The 19,067-nt window shown below is 45.2% G+C and overlaps 1 protein-coding gene across 1 annotated transcript in view; it reads left to right on the top strand.

Moving 5' to 3' along the window:
* Positions 1–200: 200 nt before the first annotated feature.
* ATP10A (ATPase phospholipid transporting 10A (putative)) overlaps positions 201–19,067 on the top strand; it is a 117,391-nt gene continuing 98,524 nt past the window's right edge. Inside the window, exon 1 of the mRNA XM_009472562.2 lies at positions 201–937. Within this exon, the coding sequence (XP_009470837.2) occupies positions 495–937 (443 nt within the window). The 5' untranslated portion in view covers positions 201–494. The remainder of the gene's footprint in view (positions 938–19,067) is intronic.

The following is a 19,067-nucleotide window of genomic DNA, read 5'->3' on the forward strand; positions in this document are numbered from 1 at the left end:
AGGCGACAAAATGTCACCCGCGGGCCTGCATCCCGGGGGTCCGTACCCGGGGGCGCCGGCTGCGCGCCCGGGGGAGCGGGGCGCCGGCGCGGCCGTTGGGGCCGGCTGCGCGCGGAAGCGCCGCTCTCCGCTTCCCGCCCGCGGCCCCCGCCGCCCCCCCGCCGCCATGGCGTACGGGACGGCGGCCGCCGCGTCCCCCGCGCCCTGGGCCGGCCCGGGGCCCGGCCCGCCAGCGGGACGGGGCGAGGCCCGCGGGAGGAGGGCTCGGCTCGCCGCCTGCCCATGTCCCCTCCCCGGTCGAGGAGGAGGAGGAGAAAGCGAGCGAGGTCCCGGCAGAGCGGTTAGGAGTGGGTTTGAGAGAGCCCTCCTCCCCCCCGGAGGGGAAGAGGAAAGGAGCGCCGTGGCGGGCGGCGGAGGATGATAACTTAGGACCGTGCCTGGCGGTGGGAGCTGCCCGCGCTGCCCGGGCGAGGGCGGCTGGGAGAGCGGCAGCGATGTCCCAGGGCACGGCAGGAGGAGAGGGAGCGCCCCAGGTGCTGCCGGAGGGGAAGGAGAGGCAGAGGAAGAGGAGGCGGAGGAAGAAGAAGGAGAGCAAGACGCGGCTGGTGCGCTCCAGCTTGCTGTTACCTGAGGCCGAGGCGGAGAAGTCCAAGAGGACAGTCCTGGCCAGCAACCGCCTCAAGACCACCAAATACACAGCGCTCTCCTTCCTGCCCAAGAACCTCTTCGAGCAGTTCCACCGCCTGGCCAACGTCTACTTTGTGTTCATCGCGCTCCTCAACTTCGTGCCGGCTGTCAACGCCTTCCAGCCGGAGCTGGCCTTGGCCCCCGTGCTCTTCATCTTGGCAGTCACTGCCATCAAGGACCTGTGGGAGGATTACAGCCGCTACCGCTCCGACAAGGAGATCAACCACATGGAGTGCCTGGTGTACAGCAGGTGAGGCGGGGTGGGCGCCGGGGACGGGGAGCGCCGTGGCGGCAGCCGGCGGTGGGGCCCTGCCAGGCACAGGGGCTTGGGCGAGCGGAGGTGTGGAAGCAGGGCAGCGAGCGGGTCCGTTGTGGAGGGCTTTCGTTTCCACTCCAAGCATGAAGAAGCTCCCAGTTGCCCCTGGAGCTGGTGTCTCCATCTCTGTACTCAGAACTGCGGGAGTTCTTACAGTCCTGTACCTTCAGGGGAAAGTGAATCCGCTCTGATCGGTGGGGTCCCGCAGTAAATCACTGCTCTATAAGTAAGCAACATTTTTTATAGGTCTACACATACGCTCCGGGCTTGTTCGTGTTTTATGCTTTAAAGGAAGGACAGCGCATGGCAAAGTGAATTTGTAAGCGTCACAAGCAGTGTTTGGTTTGCAAGCCCTTATGCGAACACTTCCCGGTGTGAGCGGTCAACTACACCAGTGTATAGTTTCAGGCATTAATTTGGTTTTAGCAATGAGACCTCAACTCAACTAATCTATTAAATCTTCACTGAGCCAAGGAAGGATAGAGGCCTGAGGCTTCTGCATTTGAGTTAGGTCTGTGAGGTTTCATGACATGCGAGTTAGCGATCCTGAGCTATGTTAGCTTTTCTAAAGAATGAGGCAGCCTTTCCATTGAACGTTTACTTTTAAGCAAATGCATTTTATTTATTGTCTCAAGTGTCATCATTCCCTGTGACTTCACTATTGCCCAAAGCTCATGGATGGAGCATTAGGTCATTTATCTCCTTCAGATTTTTTTTTTTTTTTAAATTATCTGGGCTATACATTTAGACCACAGCCTTGGTATCCATAAATCAAACTGAATGACTTTTGCACCAACATTTATGTGCTCAGAATCCAGCTTTACAGAATTTTTGTTTTGCCTTTCTCTCAGTGCCAGCTATCTCATGGTAGCTAAGGCTAAGGTTTTCTGAGGACTGAGAGAAGAATGTATTTTCCAAGAGAGCAGGTTTTAGTTTTGTTTCTGATGCTTCTAAGTCTAACAGAAATGAAACACGTGCCAAGAAGCTTACACTCTGATTCCACAGGCTGTCTGGGAGGGGTCCTCTGGGCTGACGTAAGCACCGAGGCAGAGCGCAACTCTCCTATTGCAAGAAAGGCATGTGAAAAAAAAAATAAAATGCTAAAAAGAACTCAGAATAGGCTGCATTTTCAACATCAGCAGACTCAGCTTATTATTTCACAAACTCGTATCGCACAAGAAATCTCTCCCTGGGATATTCCCACACCAGTAGATATGCATGCATGGGAACACAAGTAAAACGGCCTTATTTCTGTAAACAAAACCAAAAATAACCTAGCCAAATCACACACGTAGGCATTGCTAACCTAAGGCTGTGCCTAGTGCCTTGCTTGCCTGTAGTTGTCCTTAACTCTGAACACTTCTGGTGTTGAGGGAGAAGGGTGGCAGGAGGGCTAGTAAGGGACTATTCTTGCAGTTAAGTAAAAGAGTGCTAATAAGGATGGTTAATCTCGCCTTTACCAAACAAAATTAGTTTAGAAATAAGCTCTCGTGACTCCTACATTGAAAAGAAAGAAGTACCTGTTACAGAAGCTGTTCGAAATATTAACGAATACCAGTCCTGGAATATTAATTCTGGAATGTTTCTCCTCCCTTGCAATTTTCCGTATCCCTCTCTGCTGCTGAAAAAGTAGACATGACTACGAGAAAAGGTGCACCTTTGTTGTTAATATCACTTATGCTCTTTTGGGAGTCCCAGCAAAGTGCACTGCCCTTTGTACTGCTTATGCTGTGCCAGAGTAAAAGTCAGGATTGTTCCTTTTACTGCAGAGTTTGGATTACTGTTGAGTGACACTTACATAGATTAATTTGGGAGTAGTTTGCCTTTGCATTTGCATCAAAGGCACATGTTGGCCTAATCCCTCTGGGGCAGCGAACATGGAAGCTTAGGAACTCTGTCACCTGTTGAGGCACAGCTGTCTGGCTGGGAGCAGAGGTGAACGATGCGTCCTTACAGCCCTCTGCAGAAGCCTAGTCCCTGGTAGCAGCTCACCTGTTTCCACCTTCCAGCAGTCCCTAGGAAAAGATCCCCTCCCCCAGTTAAAAAAGAAAAACAAAACAGGAGGTTAAAATAATTTGCTTATATGTTTTTAATCTGCCCAGCTTTCTTCCTTTTTGGCCTTTTTTAAACTTCACCAAGTCACCTTTTTGAACATCCCCCAGCCCCAGTGAGCAAGATGGGACTAGACACTTGCTATTTTTGGAGATAAAAACTAAGATTCTCACTAACTCGAGTGACAGGGAACCAAGATTGAGAGATTTGTATCAAGGTCATGAAAGTTGCTGGGTATGAGTTCAGGAAAGCTGTTTTCTCAGAAAGGTGTCATGCTGTTGTGGTTTAACCCGGCAGGCAGCTAAACACGACATAGCCATTTGCTCACTTCCCCCCTCCCCAGTGAGATGAGGGAGACAATCGGGAAAAAAAAGCAAAAAAAAGTAAAATTTGTGGGTTGAGATAAACACAGTTTAATAGGACAGAAAAGGATAATAATAATGATAAAAGAATATACAAAAATAAATGATACACAATGCAATTGCTCACCACCCACCAACCAATGCCCAGACAGTTCCCAAGCAACCGTCACTGCCCCCTGGCCAACTCCCCCAGTTATATACTGAGCATGACACCATATGGTATGGAATAGCCCTTTGGCCAGTTGGGGTCAGCTGTCCTGGCTGTGCCCCCTCCCAGCTTCTTGTGCACCAGGCAGAGCAGGGGAAGCTGAAAAAGTCCATGATTAGTGTAAGCACTGCTTAGCAACAACTAAAACATCAGTGTGTTATCAACGTTATTCTCATACTAAATCCAAAGCATAGCACTATGACAGCTACTAAGAAGAAAATTAACTCTATCCCAGCCGAAACCAGGACACATGCCAGGAGAAACACAAGCGATTGGACATGACTTTTACTTTGTTTCCTTAGACTTTTTGTTTCTGGAAAAATGTCGAAGTATAAATGTCACATAAGGAAGTAATAAATGACAGCTTTTCTCCCCACATCCGTTTTATGCTGATCACTTCAACAGTTTTACCACCTTTTGACCAAACCAGACTCTCTCTATCTCTCCCCACACCCCGCTCTTCCTTGTGGTGTCGTGGAGGCAGACTTTGATGCAAATGCTGTCTTCGACAGAGATGCTTCTGTATGTAGGGCAGGTTAATGAACATAGCTGCAGTCGTGTGCTCCCCCAGGGCTGCCAGAGAGCAGCGACTCTTCTCTTGCTGGTCAGTACTCTGTAGCTCTGAAAGAGGCCTTCTGCGAGATGGGACGTATCCGAGTGCCAGAGAGGTCCTCTGCGCCGTGATGGGCTCCCTTTCCTGCCAGCTCTCCCAGCAAGAGAGCCACCTCAAACATGGACTACAGCGTTCAAACACAGACTACAGCAAATGACAGCAAATTTTAACAGTCAGCAACTTGAAACAGGGATTTTCCTTCACAGTAGTACAGAAAAGCCCTCTATCTCATGTTACGTACTGTTTAGTGACCAAGTAAAGATTCAAGTAGGATCCTGTGTGTTCTGTCATATATCCTCCATGTGCTGCTTTCCTGGCTGCTGAAGTACCTGTCCCCTGTTAGATACAAGCAGCAATTAATGATGCAAGATCTCCAGGACAGAGAGAAAGCAGGAGCAGGCAAAGCCCACTGTTACTCAGGCCAGCTCATCGGGAGGAGGTTCAACAGCCTGCATGCAGTGTCCACTGGGAGGTCCCCTGGAGCAGCCTACGCAGGCAGATCATGTCAGTAATCTGATGTGGGGGAAAATACTGTTCTCCTGCTATGCTGACTGCTTGACAGCTGGTGCGCAGACCAGGCCTTCTTCCTCCCGCCTGCCCAGTGGTGTGGACTCAGATGACCTGTTCTCGTACAGCCACTGCTGAATCAATGACTCAGTGGCTCATAGTTGGCAACACTTATCAAACGATAGAACAGCAATGGATGATGCAAGCTAAAGTAAAAAGCTGAAGAGAGATGCAGCTTGTTTTTGCAGAAAGAAGACAGCTTTTGTTTAGAAATTCTGGATGTTTTGGAGAGTCCCTCAAAAGATATTGCTTTCTAGAGTCAAATGGTAGAAAGGGAAAAGACCTGATTCTTTGAATAAATTGAAAGAAGCTGTTGAGTTTGATTGGCAGCATGTGTCGAGGAATGAAACACACTGGAGAACTGCAGACTTGTGTTGCTCTGTGATGGAGTTTGCAGGTCTGCCTGTAAGAGCAGCCAGGGTCTTGATAGGTAAAGAGGGAAGGTTTCTTAGCAAAGAGAAGTCAATAGGGCCTCCCTCTGGAGGCCTTTAAGGGCAACTCTCCTGTTTGGCAATACAGGGGAAATTAGGCACTTACTTTAGGAGGACAGTTTCACAGGTCACCTAGAATTTAGATTCAGTGCAGGTGCTTAAGTTAGGAATGCTGGATCACGGCCAAAACTCTTTCTTAGTTGGTTTAAATGGAGGGAAGTTACAAAGGCATTAGAGCCCAGCTTGCAGAAAATTGCTTTGTGTGCATAACCTTTGCAAACCTGCGATCATCTTAGTCTCCTCTCTTTGTTCCTCTTCCTCATTTCCATCACCCAGGGATGGAGGTTGAAGGCTGGAGATTACAAATTCGCAGTCATAACGGTTAAATCTTGTTTGGCTACTTAGTTTTCTGTGTTATTATGTTGGACTTGGAGGATGGGAGGGTGACTTCTTCTTTGCAGTTACTGTCCTCCAGTGCTCACCACCTCTGGCTGGAGTTGTGGATCGCACATGTAAGTGCTTGCTCCAGATAATTTCAGGATGCACACATTGCTGCCGCTGTTAAATGTTTGATAGAACTAAATTCATCACTGGAGCAGAAGTGTTAAAACTCTTCTAAGCAGGGGCTTTGTTTTCGGTGTGCTGTTACAAAATATGGTATACGTTTACATGGTATGTAAATAGAAGATGAATAGTGATAACTACAATCACAACAAATAATGGCACTCGTCCAGCAGGGAATTACATTTTGTTACTGACTCAGTGCTATGTTGGTGAAATAATCTCTGCTAACATTTTTCTAGGAGCCTTATGTTCAAAACCAAAGGGCTTTGCTTTTTAAATTTACTCTCTAACTCTTGCTGTGTCCATTGAAGAATATTTAGAAAGAGTGTAATGGTCTCTGCATACTGATCAGAGAGTGATAACTGCTTCTTCTGTCAACCTGTGACTTCGAAAATCCATGACAAATTGGAATTTACGACTGGGTATTTGTCTCCCTTGAGGTGTGGAAAATGTTTAATGGGGCACTCAGGCAGCTATCAAAGCAGGCTGTTTTACATTAAATGTTAATTTCTTTCTGCAAAACTCAAGAGGAGGAGAGAAGAGAGTTTGATGTGGGCAGTGTGTTTCATACAATTTCCAAAGTATTCTCTCTTCTTCCTCCCCTCTGTCAACCCGCAAGTGAAAGCAATTCCAGCATTGGAGAAAAAAGATAGAGCAGTGTTACCAAATCCTCACAAGGGCACAGCAGATCCCACTCATGGCCTCTAAAATAACCACACGATGACTTGCCCTGCAACCGCTTCACTTCTTAGGTGCCTTATTTTGCTGGCAACACCAGTCTCTGGGGAGTTGGGTTGTGTTTATCTCCCACTACTACCCGAATAGACCAGAGTCTTCTTGTCCCAAAATGTGCTGGCAGGATAAGACGTTTCTAACCAGAAGAAATGAGCTTGTCTCATTCCTTCCAGAACACAAATGTCACTAGATGTGATTCAAAAGGAAACTACCTGGGATTACTCAGTTTCCTCTGTGAGTGAGCTTGGTGCACAGAAAACTGAAAGCAGAAAGTAGCTCTCTGAATCTGTTGGTGAAGTTAGTGTTCCCTCCTTGAGCTTCAGAAAAATGTGGCTCTCTTCATGTTACTGTGTCTTTGTCCTTCACTTCAGTTTGGGCCAGGCTGATAGTGAGTAAACTCATTGGGAGATGTAGTAGAGGCTCTTCTGTTAGACTGATAGGGAGCCATTTCTTTCGGTAGTAGAGTTTATTGTAGTAGCAAGGGATGTCTGTGCTAATCTGCTGAGATGTAGCCAGCTGCAATGCACAGGAGAACCCATCTGTTTGTTCACCTATATGTATGCAGTTTATTTGCTATTCAGTGTAGGGCAAATTTTCTAAGTGCCTGAGCTTCACTACTGGAAAAGAAAAATGCTTGCCTCTTATTACTAAGCTCTTTCATTTGTATAGGATGTCATGAGAGCAGTTGTAGGCAGTTTAACATGCCTCTGGCTAACTGCCAAAGAAGATACTGTTAATCTCCACTGAAAGACCTAGCAATGTCCCCAAATTAATTTTTGTGTTGGTATTGAGACTGTGATTATTGCTAGAGGTGGCCGAAAGAAGAATAACAGATCTACTTGATTCTGTCAGAGTACATTTCCAAAGAAACTATACAAGAGGAAAGAATAGCATGTATTGTTCAATTCTGCCTGATACTGTGATTCCAGATTCCACCTTCCACATGCTGTCTAGTCAGCAGAACTGAAAACCAGAATTGAAAACCCTGACAACCATGATATAGATCAGTGTTTTATGGAACTGCTTATTAGCTAGCACAGCATGACTTAGCCAGGGCGTTCCTCCCACTAGCAGACCAGTCCTCCAGCAGTACTTACTAGAGTAGTGCTCTCAAGCTCTGTCTGGGAGGCCTTAATTTTACTATGGGAGTGTTGGAGGACTCCAGGGAATGAAGACGACTTAGACGTCTTCTTGTGGTTTTCCCTCCTCCTTCTGACTAATGTTGGCTGATAAGGAAGATGAAAATAGAGACAGAAAGAGGCTCCCTGCCACTGGGTAGGACTTACTCAGACGCCTCATCCAGGCTTACGTGATCCTTATGGATGGACAGGCCTACCTTGACGGAGAAGCAGGAGAAGTCTGAGTGCCAAATCTCCCCTTGCTGTGTCATCCAGCATGCTCCCCATTTGCAGGGTAGTTGCTCTGCCCAAGAGCAGTCTAAGAGGTGCCTCTCCTCTCTCCCTGCAACACTAGGCCTTTTCGGTATGTGGGCTTTTTGTGTATATACACAGTAAGGGCAATGCAACTGGCAAGCCAAATGCATGGCTTCAGCGTTATGCCCAATTTGCAGGATTTACGCTGTTCAGGCTTGGTTTTAGCAACCACATATATTGAGAGCAATTAAGTTCATGAAAAGCAGAACAATTTGTTTCACTTTACATAGTTGGGGAGGTGAACAAGTTTCCACAGCTTACCTTCAGCCTCAAGTCTTTTCACTTGGTAGCTGGCACTAATGCAGCTATGTTAGTGGCCAGTCATGTTTGTACCCAGAAGAGATCTGCAGCAGAAGCACGATGCGAACCCTGCTGCCACCCTGCAGCAGTACACTCTGCCTGACCTTGTCTCACCAGGATGTAGAAGCAAGACAGTGGGAGCCTCCATACACTGGGCCAGGGAGAGTGCATTTCAGTGAATGGCATAAACGTAAAGTGAGGAGCTGAAAATGCTAAAAACCAGGACACTGACCTCTTAGAATCATAGAATCATTAAGGCTGGAAAAGACCCTTAAGATTATCAAGTCCAACTGTTAACCTAGCACTGCCAAGTCCACCACTAAACCATGTCCTCAAGCATCACATCTACCCTTCTTTTAAATACTTCCAGGGATGGGGACTCAACCACTTCCCTGGGCAGCCAGTTCCAGTGCCTGACTACCCTTTCGGTGAAGAAGTTTTTCCTAATATCCAACCTAAACTTCCCCTGGCGCAGCTTGAGGCCGTTTCCTCTCGTCCTATCGCTTGTTACTCAGGAGAAGAGACCAACCCCCACCTCGCTACAACCTCCTTTCAGGTAGTTGTAGAGAGCACTAAGGTCTCCCCTCAGCCTCCTCTTCTCCAGGCTAAACAACCCCAGCTCCCTCAGCCACTCCTCATAAGACTTGTGCTCTACACCCTTCACCAACTTTGTTGGCCTTCTCTGGACACGCTCCAGCACCTCAGTGTCCTTCTTGGAGTGAGGGGCCCAAAACTGAACACAGGACTTGAGGTGCGGCCTCACCAGTGCCGAGTACAGGGGCACTATCACCTCCCTGGTCCTGCTGGCCACACTATTCCTGATACAAGCCAGGATGCCATTGGCCCTCTTGGCCACCTGAGCACACTGCTGGCTCATGTTCAGGCGGGTGTCGACCAACACCCCCAGGTCCTTTTCTGCCAGGCAGCTCTCCAGCCACTCCTCCCCCAGCCTGTAGCGTTGCATGGGGATGTTGTGACCCAAGTGCAGGACCCGGGACTGAGCCTTGTTGAATCTCATACAGTTGGCCCTGGCCCAACGATCCAGCCTGTCCAGGTCCCTCTGTAGGGCCTTCCTACCCTCCAGCAGATCGACACTTCCACCCAACTTGGTGTCATCTGCAAACTTACTGAGGGTGCACTCGATGCCCTCATCCAGATCATCAGTGAAGATATTGAACAGGACTGGCCCCAACACTGAGCCCTGGGGAACACCACTTGTGACCAGCCGCCAACTGGATTTGACTCCATTCACCACCAGTCTCTGGGCTTGGCTGTCCAGCCAGTTTTTAACCCAGCACAGAGTGCACTTATCCAAGCCGTAAGCAGCCAGCTTCTCCAGGAGAATGCTGTGGGAGACAGTGTCAAAGGCCTTACTGAAGTCCAAGTAGACAACATCCATAGCCTTCCCCTCATCCACTAAGCGGGTCACGTTGTCACAGAGGGAGGCCAGGTTAGTGAAGCAGGACCTCCCTTTCATAAACCCATGCTGGCTGAGCCTGATCCCCTGGTTGTCCCGCACGTGCTGCGTAATGGCACTCAAGATGATTTGTTCCATGACCTTCCCCAGCACTGAGGTCAGACTGACAGGCCTGTAGTTCCCCGGATACTCCTTCCGACCCTTCTTGTAGAGGCCGTCACATTTGCCAACTTCTAGTCATCTGGGACCTCCCCGGTTGACCAGGACTGCTGATAAATGATGGAGAGTGGCCTGGCCAGCTCCTCTGCCAGCTCCCTCATTATCCTCGGGTGGATCCTGTCTGGCCCCATGGACTTGTGAGCATTCAGGTGGAGGAGCAGGTCGGTGACTGCCACCTCTTCGACAACTGGGGCTTCATTCTGCATCCGATCTCCATCTCCCAGCTCAGGGGCCTGAAAACCCCAAGGATGACCAATACTCTTACTGATAACTTTGCCTAGGTATGGACAGTAGCTTCCTCTGATGTATGTAAAGCACAAAAGTTGACCCACACCCAAAATACAGCCCCAATGCAAATGTGCAAAAGATGCTAGCTTATAGCTTTTCCCTAGGTAGGTGCTTGTGGTGTGGAGGGGAGAGGAGGTGCCGAGGGCATAACAGCAGCATCCTGTTCCAGGAGCTTGAGTGGCCCTAATATTGAGCTCAACTGACGAAATGCACATATACAAATACATCTTTGATTCTTAAAGATCTGATAAAGCAAGCCTTAGATTTAGTTTGAGGAACATGACCTGCATGTTTCTGAATGAGTTGGTTTAAGCTTTTCTTTTTTTAGGAAGTGGGAATGAGGGAAGTTCAAACTAAGAGCTTTCGGTGCATGCAAGAGGTAAGCTGAGAGGAACAACTTTCTCTCTTGCTGTTTCTAGGATACAGCTACACAGCCTCTCCATAGAAAGCTGCTAGCTACCCAGCTAGTAGGGTGTTCTGTCCTGTGGACTGCTGAGGATATCTAACCCTTATAAGCCGCCAAACTACCACCTAGTTCTTTGCTCCGACAGCAGCAATGTTTTATTCTGTTTCAAGAGCGTTGCAGGTGAAGATCTCTGCCGCGGTCAGCCGCTTCCTTAAGGCCATGTCGTATAGTCAAAGGACAGTCTTGAACTGGCAAAACATGCGTTTTCAGGGGCAAGGTATGCATTTTAGGGGTGGGAAATATCTGCCATCTCTGCTATTTTATTACAATTTTATTCTTGTCTGATTACAATTTCTCTAGAGTGACAAATAGGCCAGTCTCTCCAGTGCAGTGGCCAACATTTGCATCATGCCCAGTCATTTCATAAATCCAGACTCTGCTGGAGATTTGTTATAATCACTTGTTTTGTTTTTATGTTCTGGTTGCCTGGAAATACTGACCTACTTCAAGGAAGAGTTTAAATATTTGACTGTCAACTGCACTTAAGTTCTTATATCTGTGCTGCTATTATGTTAACACTGAGGGTGTGAACACTGTTGTGGAATATTTAGTATTTCTGTAGTTTTGATGGAGGTTTTAGTTTTGACCTTTTAGACAGAAAGAGAAAGTCCATTATGAAGGGAGAGCATTTGTAACCATAGCTCTTTACCTTTGTATGTTATCTTATGCTTGCTAGGTCTTTTCTGGGTTGCACAGCCATGTACCTATATGCTTGCCCCTTGTCTGTTCACCTTCCTGCCTTCCAGTAACAAACTGAATATGCCTGTTTTGGCTATGTTAGCTGATTTTGTTTGTTCACTAACAAGTTGTTGGGCAAGTTGTCGTGAAATCTCCCAAAATATTGAGGCCAACACACCAAGTGCTGAAGAGCGCTTAAATACAACTGTGGGCATGTTCAGGATCTCTCAAAATCCAGACGTGGAGTAAGATGCCTCAGAAGAGATGCCAGTGGACAAATTTTAGCAGGCAGATTTAGCAGCCAAACCCTTAAAGATGCAGGAAGTTCAATAAGTGCATTAGAAAGACATAATCTATTTTGGGCAAAAGTAGATCATAAGAAATCAAATCTAATCCACCTAAATCTGATCTTGCAGTTGTAGTGCATTATTTTTGTGGGGGCCCACACTTAATATTTGCAGGTTCAGATGCTTTCTATATTTTCTTTTTCTCCCTTTTTAGAACTCCCACGTTCTCATTATCAGCTTCCCCTTGCTATACTTCCCTCTTTGCTGTACATCTGCAAAGCTGTGAAGCAAAAGCTTCATCTTACACAGTTTACCAGAATAATGACATATATTGTTTTTATCTACACACTTGAGAGCATTTTGATCTTCCTTCCTTCACTATCATATGTTCATATTTTATCAGAGATGCTTGGATAGCAGTGCCTGTCTGCTGATTGACAGGTTGATTTGCGTCTTAACTCTTCTGCATATGCCATTAGTTGTCCTCCCTGTAAACAGTAGTGAGCCGCTGATTGTAGGAATGTAGCTGGCTGGCAGGAAACCCTCTCAAGTGCTCATTAGGTTCTCTCTGACCTGACAAGGGTATTTCCTGAAGGAGTTTGTCAGGTCCTTTCTGGGACGAGGTGAGATTTATTTCACGTTGCTTTTAGCGAAAAGGTATGTGTCCAGTCTGACTAAGTCTTCTACACTTGTGCCAGAATCAGTGGAGAGCATTGAATGGTTCGGAGGGGGGATGGAGACGGAATTCTTACAGTTTATTTGATACAGTTACCTTAGGTTAGTTTGAATCAGGAGGTCCTTACCTCTCTCCAGTGATGATACAGGTGAAGCTGAACTGGATGACTTGCTATGCAGCTAAGTTCAGGTACAATGAATCTTGTTAGTAAACTCAGAGGGCATAGATTTTAATTCCTGTTAATGCTCCATATGTTTTTTGGACTGCAGAAGAGTAGCCAGTCCTGCTCAATATATTTAATGATTTATTTAAGAACTATGCTTTGGAATTGCAGATGCAAGTATGTTCATCTGTCAGGTGAAGGGGATAACCCAGTATCCACTGTTTCATCTCCTGCCACATTCTGCTTTCAGCATTAGCCATTAACATATTGTTCATACTTGTGAAATGTATTTATATCATTTATCTCAATGCTGAGAAACAATGTAAGAGATGAGTTGTTATCAATAAATAATTTTCCGTCTTGAATAACTGATTACATTTGCATTTCTGTGGAGCTTTTCAGGCTGCCCACATAATGTGAGGAACCTTGGTATTTTGGGATGTTATTTGCTCTTTAACCTCAGATGCAGCTTTTGGGTAGGAGTTTTGAAACATAAGCTAGGAGGTTCCTAATCCTGCTTTCTTCTGCTTGTCTGGATGTACCTAAATATTAGGTGAACTAAAACCATTTTGCGAGCTCTGTCTCTTAAAATGCAGAGGGCAATTGTGTGTTTGCCATAATCATGGCTGTTACACGGTTTAAAGTGGGGCTTCACTGTCAGGTGTCTCACAAATATCATATATCGCTGTTGGGATTATGTTTTATGTCCAGTAGGATCGGATGTTAAAACCTGCAAGGGATATTGCTAGGTGATCAGGGATTGAATCAAAGGGATCAGTGGTCAAATTATTCTGCTCATTTTGAGTATCACTGATTTACCGTCCATTGCCAATTTCTATGCTGGAATTCTAGTGCCTGTCCATATGGGAGCATAGGCACTTTCAGACGTACCATGTATCTGTATAAGAGGTGCAGCACCCTAAGATGTTGTGCCACTGTTTGCTATCTTGAACGTCCTAAGTTCTGTTCATCTGATTGCAGCATTTGACACACTGCTCTTCCTGATTGTTCGGGCTTAAATATACTGTCTCCTATCAGTTTTTTCTTACATATGTCTCTCATTTACTTTCAGTGCAGTTCTCTGTGTCTGTCTGCTTTTTGTGACGGGATCATGGTTGTGTGTGGGAGCTCCTATTTCTGTCAGATCCTGTTGAGAGCTTTCCAAAATGCAAGTTCAACAGAAAAGCTGTGCCACAGCTGAGCCAGCCATCAGTCTGGTGGTGCTGATGTTTAATCTGTAGCACCCATTTTCCAGGAGTCCAATTTAAGTCCATAACAGCCCTTGTCCTGGACTGAACAAGACATGATATCCCCTCAGTTTGAGGAGTACCACAGTGGACTCCATTTTTTAAGTCCTACCATGTTATATAATAAACTTGATTTACTAGCAGTGAAATAGCTTTTCTTCCTGGAGTGGGACATCTGCCAGCTCATGCCAGAAAAATGTGTGTAAGACCTGTAAGACCCATCTGCCAAAGAATATTGCAGCATAGGATCCCCAGCCTGACAGTCTATCGCTATACATAGAGCTAACAAAGCTAGCACTGAAATGTAGTCTAGGATGAAATGTCAACAACCAGTGGATTTTGTGTATTTGCCAAGTGTTTGGTTGTTGATGTGTTTTTTATTTTGGGGTTTTTTTTTTGTGTTTGTTTTTTTCTTCCAGTTAATAAGCCAGGTAGAAAATACCAGTTACTACCCCAGTTTCAAAACCGTTGAAGACTCATTACCAGTCTCACTAAAGATAAAGCTCTTGAGAAAACTTAAGTCCAAAACATTTATTCCTTTTTCAGACAGAAGTACTGAAGAAGAACCTAGCATGATAAAGACAGAAACAGTCTCTTTTAAGCACATGCAGTGTCTCTACCTTTTAAAGCCTTTGTTCAGCATTTTAGTGTAAGATTTCTCTAAAATTCCCTACGGTTATTCTAAACTCAATTGTCCTTGGAATGCAGGGAGCAGAAGAGAAGGAGGAGAGTTCCTGAGTTTATTTTCAATGGCATCTGGTTTGGCTTGGAGGATTTTTATATTCCTAATTTGGTCCTTGCATATTAATTCATGTTCTTCCCCTGCTGCTCCTAAATTGGAAACTTTCCATTTTACATCTGGCAGTCTTGTCCTCAGTTGTTTAAACTTTATGCTTTATCACTAGAAATAGCCGTTTTGTGCAGTGAATCCAGCCTCTTGGTCATAATAACATTCCCTTCAGCAACTTCTATAAAGGTTTTTGGGTTTGGTTTTTTGTTTTGTTTTTTTAACCACTATCCACATTTACAGAAAGCATGCCTGAGTTGATGGTGCTGCACGCTATCAAAAAGTTTTAAGTAAGAAAAATACAATACTTGTTTTTTACTCTTTACCACTGGAAGAAAGTTTAGAAACACAACCACATCTACAGAAGTGGTTAAGACCAATGGTGCGTTGCCCCAGCTACTTGAGCAGTACTCAAACTACATGCAGACCCGACTGCTGATCTTTCGGGAGCAGAGTTCGTACTTTTCCGGTTACTGAATATACATCCAGATGTCCAACATTTCCGTGGGATGTCTCCTCATCCATGTCTAACTCTTTTCTGACCTGCTTTTGTAACTCATTAGTTCCAGTTAGATTCCACAGCAGTTCGTTCCACAGCGGTCATACACAATATGAAAATATCGTCTGCAAAGGAAGGGTCGCCAGTCAGTGTTCCCTGTAACTTTTATTACTGTGCTACACACCTGCACATATTTAGTGGGAGCGCTAAGGTGGTATGCAGTACACAGTAGCAAACTATGAGCTGTGTATTTAGAAAGCTTAGTCTGTTCATCTTTTTGCCCAAGTATAACTCAAATAAGAAGGGAAGACCAGAAAAAGAGAGATTTTTTTTTTCAGTATGACTTCCTACGCAGTTGGTTACATCAATGCCAGTCCTTAAGACTCTCAGCTGTAAAAAGTGTGTTTAGACAGCACACGTGCAGCATGAAGCAGGGTTGTCCCAACTGGTACATCTAAACACCTTCAGAGCACCATGCAGAGGCACTTGCTGCTCTGGAATATGGGCCATTGCTGCTGTGCTGTCTCTTAGCAGGGCTTGTCAGCTCAATCGCGGCCACGTTCACATGACTCACAGTTTTCTGTTTGTGGATGGGGCACAGCTGGTGGGAGTTTAGGACCCTGTACCCTGGTGTAGTTTATTGTTCTTAGACTGAAGAAAGCCAGTAAGAATGTTCAGCAAATGCAGATGCACATTGTATGACTACGCTTAATTTGAGGGGGTTATTTCAGTTTAACTGTGACCAAATGGATGGTAAACCATGATTCCCATTACTGGCAGTTAATGCAGCAGTGTTTCTTGAGTAACTTTGGATGAGGAAGTAAATTGTAAAAGATAGAACCCTGTCAAAACACCTTTTTTTTAAGAGACATGTATATAATAGGCGTGATTTATCACATCAGCACAGATCACATTACCAGAAGACTCATGATTCAGGGTTGAAAAGCAAATTAAACAAGCTGGATTTAGGCTTAAGATATTCAAGTGAAGCAGATGTAAATAAACGCTACTGCAAGTTGTCCTTCTACTTTATTTCTGCCATCTGAATCCATTGTTATTTGGAACTTAAATGAAGTGAAAAATCTGCTTTTTAATTCTTAGGAAGGGAGCACAACATTCTTAGGAGTTTTCCAAAGCTTCAAAAAAGTAACTTGTCAGTGCCACAGCAGTGTAGGCAGTTCATGTTCCAGAGTAATGTTTACCCTGCTTGAAGTCAGCAGGAGAACCCTCTTTGAGCCATGAGTTTTCCCCTGGCTTTCTAAAATAAGACCCTTTTTGCAAGTCAGAGCTTCCTTTGGTCAACCGGACGCCCTCCATATGATGTACAGGATCACCTCCCACCTTTGGTCAGTCTGACGCCCTCCCTATGATGTACGGGATCACCTCCCATGGCCTTAAACTTCACTGGCTTTCATACTGGATGTCTGTCCGCGTCTGCCCTGTCGTAAGGGCAATCCCTGGTGCTTTGTGTAGGAAACTCAAAGGGACATTTATGCTGCCCAGCAAGGAGGTCTGTGTTGGCACTGCGGGCGGCTGGTGTGTTGGTGTGGGCAGCGTTACTCAGATCAGTGTCTCCGAGCTGCTCAGCAAGGCTTGTTAGATAGTCTGCATGAGGCACATAAAATGCTTCGTTACAGTTCTGCTGCTTTGAGAGGAAAGCTGGCTGTACAGCAGTTCGTTCAAATGTCTCCAACTTGAGTTTCAAGATTATGTTGCACCTCAGAGGACTCTCTGAGCCCGGTTTACATACACATTCTAATCAAGAAGAAATATTGAGGTTAAAATGTTTACAGCTGTAGATAGCACCATCACATATTCAGTCCTTGGACTGGGAAAGTATTAAAAAGATGATTGGGAGCTTAATAAGTCTTCAAATGTGGACGAGTGGAGCCATAGCTGTTTCTCTGTAAAGAAGCAGAGGGCATTTTGTAAACACCAGTCGTTTTGCTTTACAACAGGGTGGGTACAAGGAGAAAATGGCCAGAGTGACAGTTTTGCTGTCTTGTCAAGAGGAAATGTGACTTCACACTTAGCAAGTTAGCGGTTTGCTGGGACAGCTGTCTGTTTTGCGTAGCTGTGCTGTATATCAAGAAACCTCAGAATAATAGACAGTGAACAGCCACTGAATGGGTAACCATTACAAAAGCAGAGGTAGGTCTTATTCTGCAGGCCTCCAAAGGGTCCAGAAACTGATGGCCAAAATAACCACAGTGTTTTCAGGGTACTGAAAGCAGGCAACTCACAATAGCCAAGAACGTGGAAATCCAATCTTTCCACTGTGACCTGGGATTATGCTTTGGCCGGCTCAAACTTTTGGTCCTGATCTTACGTTTCCAGGGGAGGTGCTTTACTTCTGAAGTTGTGCTTGAACTCTCCTGGCACAGAGAGGACTGATGGTTGACAAAGAGATCAGGCTGCAAGGGTAGTACAGGTGGTCCTTAATTCAGCCTGCTAGGGGAGGGAAGAACAGAGCCAGACTTCATGGATCAGTAGCACTGGCTCTGTCTCCTGTTTCAAGTTATTAAAATAACACTTCAGTGGTTTTTTAAAAGGCGTTTTCCTAAATGCTCTCTAATGCCCATAATAATTTTAGATGCTGGGAAGTAAATATTTTTCTTCTACCAGTGTGTTTTGGTTTTTTTTCCCACTTGGCAAGCACTGGTATTTGGGGGTTTTCTGTTTTGTTTTGGTTATTCTTCTACAGTATTTAGGATGAAGTAGAAATTAGCTTTGCTACCAACACCTTGCAGATAGACATACACAAAATACTTGAACTTGCCAAAACAAGTTATTTTTTGCATCAGCATTCTTGAGTTTATTTTCTGCTTGCATGTTTTCAGAAAAAGAGTGCTTCTTACCAGCTGCTGTGGACAAAGCGTTGTGTCTGCAAGATCGACAAACTGATAGCTTTTTAGTTAGTACTGTAGAGGTCAGCTATGGGAGAGACAATTGGAGAAAAATAGGCAAAATTTGATTAGAAGGCCACTTAAGATAAGACCAATGTTAAGATAAATTAAAAAACAGGGCAAAAGACGAATGTGGTTCTGACCTCTAATGCCAGAAAAATGAACTGTTTGTGCTTATGAGTGGGCCTTGAAATGAGCCCTGGGAGGAGACTGGGGCTCTGTGATGGTTTTGATTTACATCCAGCCCTTGATTTCTTTTTTTGATGGACAGTTTTCAATATCATGACAGACTAATTTTGCTTCACAAACACATGAACTCTGCCTGCAGCAAGATGGGAACATCACCTGTAAGAGAAAGTCAAGCTATATCCTCCCCAAGTCAGGGCTTTAAGGACATTGGCGAATGAAGATGTGCTTACCGTATCCTTCTTGTTCATCCAGAGCACTGTTAAAAATCCCATCTACACTAGAGTTGTGTTCCCTCCTCCCCCCCTTTTTCTTTTCTTGTTTGCTCTAGTGTCTTCTTGAAATGCTGAAAGGCCTTCAAGCATTTTGGGAAAGAGGACAGCATTGAATCTTACAGACTTACGGGGAGTCAGCAGATCTCCTCTAGGGTCCTCAATGGGATCTTGAGCAAGTTACATAACCCTTTCTGTGCGTCAAAGTCACAGTCTACAAAATGGGAACAGCATGATTTATCTCACAGGATTTTTGAGGTTTGGACCGGGGCTTTTAAAAGAGGTCTTTGTTGTGATTTGCTTCCCTTTAAAACTGAATGGGAGTTCAGTGTCTTGATTTTCTCATTTCAGGGATTTTCAAAGCAGCTTTTTATGTCGAAAAGCTTGATTTTTTTTTTCCTTGGATTTTTGGGTTATTAGTGATCTGATTTCAAAATCTCTTTAAATGGAGTAACAAATAAGTTATGGAAAAACTCCAGTCCCAGTTATAAAGAAATCTGTGTCTACCACCTGTAAGGACCTGGTTAGTCCCCACAGTACTGTGGTAAATGGATTATAATTACTCTACTTCTCCCGTGACTCTCAGAGAAACTATCAAATAAAAAAGATTTTAAAGAGGCATTGTGAAGCACCCCAGAAAAAAGGTGGCCATTTAGTTAAGACAAAGCAAAACATCTGGAGGTGCCATGCGCACAAATAGCCACTTTC

Source organism: Nipponia nippon, unplaced genomic scaffold (genome assembly GCF_047370975.1).
Source record: "Nipponia nippon isolate SJK-2023a ecotype South Korea unplaced genomic scaffold, ASM4737097v1 scaffold_2, whole genome shotgun sequence".
In the NCBI taxonomy this organism is placed as follows: Eukaryota; Metazoa; Chordata; class Aves; order Pelecaniformes; family Threskiornithidae; genus Nipponia; species Nipponia nippon.